Genomic DNA, 4,283 nt, shown 5'->3' on the forward strand with positions numbered 1-4,283 from the left:
ATCATCATCATCATCATCATCATTATCATCTTCTTCTTCAGATGTTGAAGCATTACATTGGAATTCGTCTTCTGCTTCTGTGTCTTCGATTTCAAAATCGATGAATTCATCGGGAAGATGGTCGACAACCAAACTGTCAACTACGATTTCTTCAATCAAACCCGTCAATCCATCATCAGTTGTTTGCTGCAATATAACTGACTCATTCGCGTTGATGAATTTTCCTTGAACAACATTCCTAGGATTGACTTTGAGAACTGAGAGCCACACTTTTCGTGGTCGTTTAATGCACGGGTATGGAAGATAACAAACTTGATCAGCTTGAGACCCTGCAAAGTTAAATGAATTGATAAGTGTTTGCTGCATATAAACACCAACGTTTGGTTAACAGAACTTTACCTAGAATAAATGGTTCATAGTTATGATATTTCCCTGATTCGAGCACGTCAACAATGCCTCCATCTCTTACTCGAGTGCCTTTACCAATAGTAGGATCATACCATTTACAGTAGAAGAGGGTGATCTTTAATCCTAAAAAACCTGGATATTGAAGTTCAATGATATTTTCCAAGATTCCATAAAAATCATCCTCTTCTGAATCTTCTGAATAGTTTTGTCCTTTGACACATACACCATAATTCATTGTCTTTTTCGTACGTCCATGATCTTGAGTGTGAAACAGGTAACCTCTTGTAAAATAAACGGGCCACGAGATGACACAATTTTCAGGACCTTCGACTATATCATAAACCCATGGAGGAAAAGACTCCTGATCTCTCATTGTATTAACCTATATTACATAATCCACCATATTAACATCATATTGAAGACAAATAAAAGCAAATATTAAGTTGGGCAATATAGATAGTAAATGACTTACATATTGTCCAATCCAGGAAGCAAAATCTTCATCTCTTTTTGATGTGACTTGTTCATCAGACAATTCTGGATATTCATATCGGATTTGGGCTTCTAACAATCTAAGTAATACAAATCAGAGAGAAACAAATATCAAAACAATATCGTTGCACAAACTATTTATAAACATTGACTTAATAATTACCTCTCATGCGGCCGGAAGTAATCACAATTCCGTAGAACATATGCATGTGCGCATTTGTAATCTTTTTCACTTAACCAAATTTCACTACTTACTCCACTAGGACGTCCAGCTTGTGTGAATATATCCGGTACCGGTATAGGATATATGGGCACTTCACCTGGATCATATCGTTTTGCCCTGAAAGAAGAACAATTTTAGCATTTACAATATAAATAATAAGATAATGTAATAAATGTACATAAATTGATTTTACCTTCGAATCCTAGCTGTAGAAATGTTTGAAGCAAAGTAGTGTTCTGAGAAGAAAGATATCTCATCATTTAGGTATGATTGAACTATTGAACCTGCTGGATATCTTTTGTTCTTCGCCTTGCCTTTTAAACGCTTAAACATTCTTTCAAAAGGATACATCCACCTATATTGGACTGGACCACCAAGCTCTGCTTCGTAAGGTAGATGTATAGGTAGATGCTCCATGACATCAAAGAAAGAAGGTGGGAAGATTTTTTCTAAATTACACAAAATCATGACTATGTTAGTCTTGAGCATTTGGACGCGGGATATATCTAATGATCTGCTACTTAAGTCCCGGAAAAATGCTCCAAGCCCTGTAATATAATGTATCATCAAAATTACAATCTTCAATAGACATATGACAAATTTATTAAGTTTATATAAATACCAGATAATGCAAGATGAACGTTACGTGGTAGTAGTTCTGCAAATACAAACGGGAGAAGCCGTTCCATAAATACATGGCAGTCGTGACTTTTCATACCCGAGAACTTTCCACCATTGATGTCTGCACAATTAGCTAAAAATCTGCTACATATCCGTCAGGGAATCTAACATCGTTTTCACCCATTCTAGTAAACATTGTTTCGCTTTGGCCGTCAATCTCCAAATAGGAAATGGAGCTTTTCCTCGATCATCCACATGCAATTTGGGCCGATCACAAAATCGTGCAATATCTACTCTTGACCTCACATTGTCTTTTGATCTATCTTTAACATTCATAACAGTATACATGATGTTATCATGGACATTCTTCTCGATATGCATCATGTCAAGATTGTGTCGTAGCGTCAAATCCGGCCAATATGATAACTCCCAAAGTATACTTTCCTTATGCCAATTATGCCATGTACCATAGCCGTCAACCTTGACTTCATGACCATTTCCACCAACTTCAGAAGTTTTAGGAGGTCGCACATGCCGTATACGCTCATACAGAACTTGCTCACCAGTCAAAGATTGAGGTGGATTGTCGTTTAAAGCATGCTTACCTTTCAGGAAATCTTTTTTATTTTTTCGTAGTGGATGCCCTGCAGGAAGAAATCTTCTATGGCAGTCAAACCAACATGTCTTTCTACCAGCCGGCAACTGAAATGCCTTTGTATCATCCATGCAAATCGGACACGATATTCTTCCATGTGTAGTCCATCCCGACAACATACCATATGCAGGAAAATCACTGATTGTCCATAAAAGAGCAGCTCTAAGGTTAAAATTCTGATCTAATGAAATGTCATACGCTTCCACTCCATTACTCCACAATTCCTTTAACTCCTCGATTAGTGGTTGGAGAAAAACATCAATACCTGCTCGCGGATGATTTGGTCCAGAATTTAGTATCGTAAGAAACAGATACTCACTTCTCATGCACATGTCTGGAGGCAAGTTGTATGGTGTGATGATGACGGGCCACAGCGAATGATTTTTCGACATCCCAAAAGGATTAAATCCGTCTGTACATAATCCAAGATAAACGTTTCTCTTTTCTTCTGCAAATGAAGGATGCAGCTTTTGGAAATTCTTCCACTCTGCTGCATCAGATGGATGGCACATTACTCCATCTTGTGACTCATGCTCAGCATGCCATCTCATCGCTGCTGCAGTTTTCTGTGATTGATACAGCCTCTTCAATCTGTCACCAATAGGTAAATACCACATACGGCTGAATGGTATTCTAGTTCGTCCATCACTAGTCTTGTATCTTGGTTTTGCACAGAACTTACAATGCTCCAAATTCTCGTCTGCTTTCCAATACAGCATACAATTGTCTATACATACATCATATGTATAGTACGGCAAACCTAACTTTCGCATCAAAGATTCTGTCTCGTAATATGAACCAGTTGCTTGATTATCCTCTGGTAAATACTCCCTGAACAACTCAGCCCATCCATCCACGCAACTTTCAGACATGTTATGGTCTACTTTCAAATTCATGAATCGAGAAGCCAATGATAATTTCGATTGACCTTCACGACAGCCTTCATAAATAGGAGTATTCGCAGCATCTAACATATCATAAAACTTTTTTGCCTCATGAGTCGGTTCTTCCTGAACATAATATCCACTTCCATCAGTTGCATTAAATGTCGTCGAACCCTGAAATGCATCATTCACCATCCCAGCATATACATTCCCTATATCATGCTCTACTGATTGACTACCGCTAGCATAATCTGCAGTATCATAATGACTACTTGTTCCTGCCCCAGTAACATCATAATCTTCACCATGTTCAGACCAAACAAAATAATGTGGCATAAATCCTCTACCATGCAGATGCGTCGAAACAATTTCTGCTTTCAAAGACTTCTCGTTCTGACAAATTATGCAAGGGCACGGGATTTTACCTTTACCTCTTTTGGCCATTGGCAGCTGAGAACAAGCAAATTCGATAAACTCATCAACACCCGCCGAATATTCTCTCGAGATATTGTTTATCCTTGGATCAATCCGGTTGTACATCCACTCTCTTGATCTAGAATTCCACATTTTTTTTTTCTTTTTCTCTCTGTTTTTTTTTCCTTACCCAAACCAAAGTGACGAAGAGTGAGGGGAGCTTGATATATATAGGCAAATATTTGTGACGCTTTTGTGACTACATTTAGGAGGTCGCACCACAAAGTTGTTGAGTTAGGCTAACACAAGGGTGTAAAAATTGGTCAGGGGGTTGTAAAAATTCGCCATGGCGGCTGAATAAGCGCCGTGGAGACACTAGAAAGTGGTTGGCGGCGATGATTTTGGTCTACCCGGTAATGCACATAACTCCAATAATAGAACTCTCTAAAACTTCATTTTTTTTGCTACAAATCGCTATATTCACCGTAGATTTGTTCCATTTTGATGAAAACACATAAGAAAATGCGCAACAAAACAGAAAAAACACCAAAATTTCCGATTGAAACTCGCAGCGGCGCTTAGGGTT

The 4,283-nt window shown here is 38.3% G+C and overlaps 1 protein-coding gene across 1 annotated transcript; it reads right to left on the reverse strand.

Annotated features, from left to right (window-relative positions):
* On the reverse strand, positions 1,889–3,850 carry LOC104759533. The gene has a single exon (XM_010482441.1). It carries the CDS (start codon positions 3,848–3,850, stop codon positions 1,889–1,891), a length of 1,962 nt encoding a protein of 653 aa, XP_010480743.1.

The sequence above is a fragment of the Camelina sativa genome, chromosome 17 (assembly GCF_000633955.1).
Source record: "Camelina sativa cultivar DH55 chromosome 17, Cs, whole genome shotgun sequence".
Taxonomy (NCBI): Eukaryota; Viridiplantae; Streptophyta; class Magnoliopsida; order Brassicales; family Brassicaceae; genus Camelina; species Camelina sativa.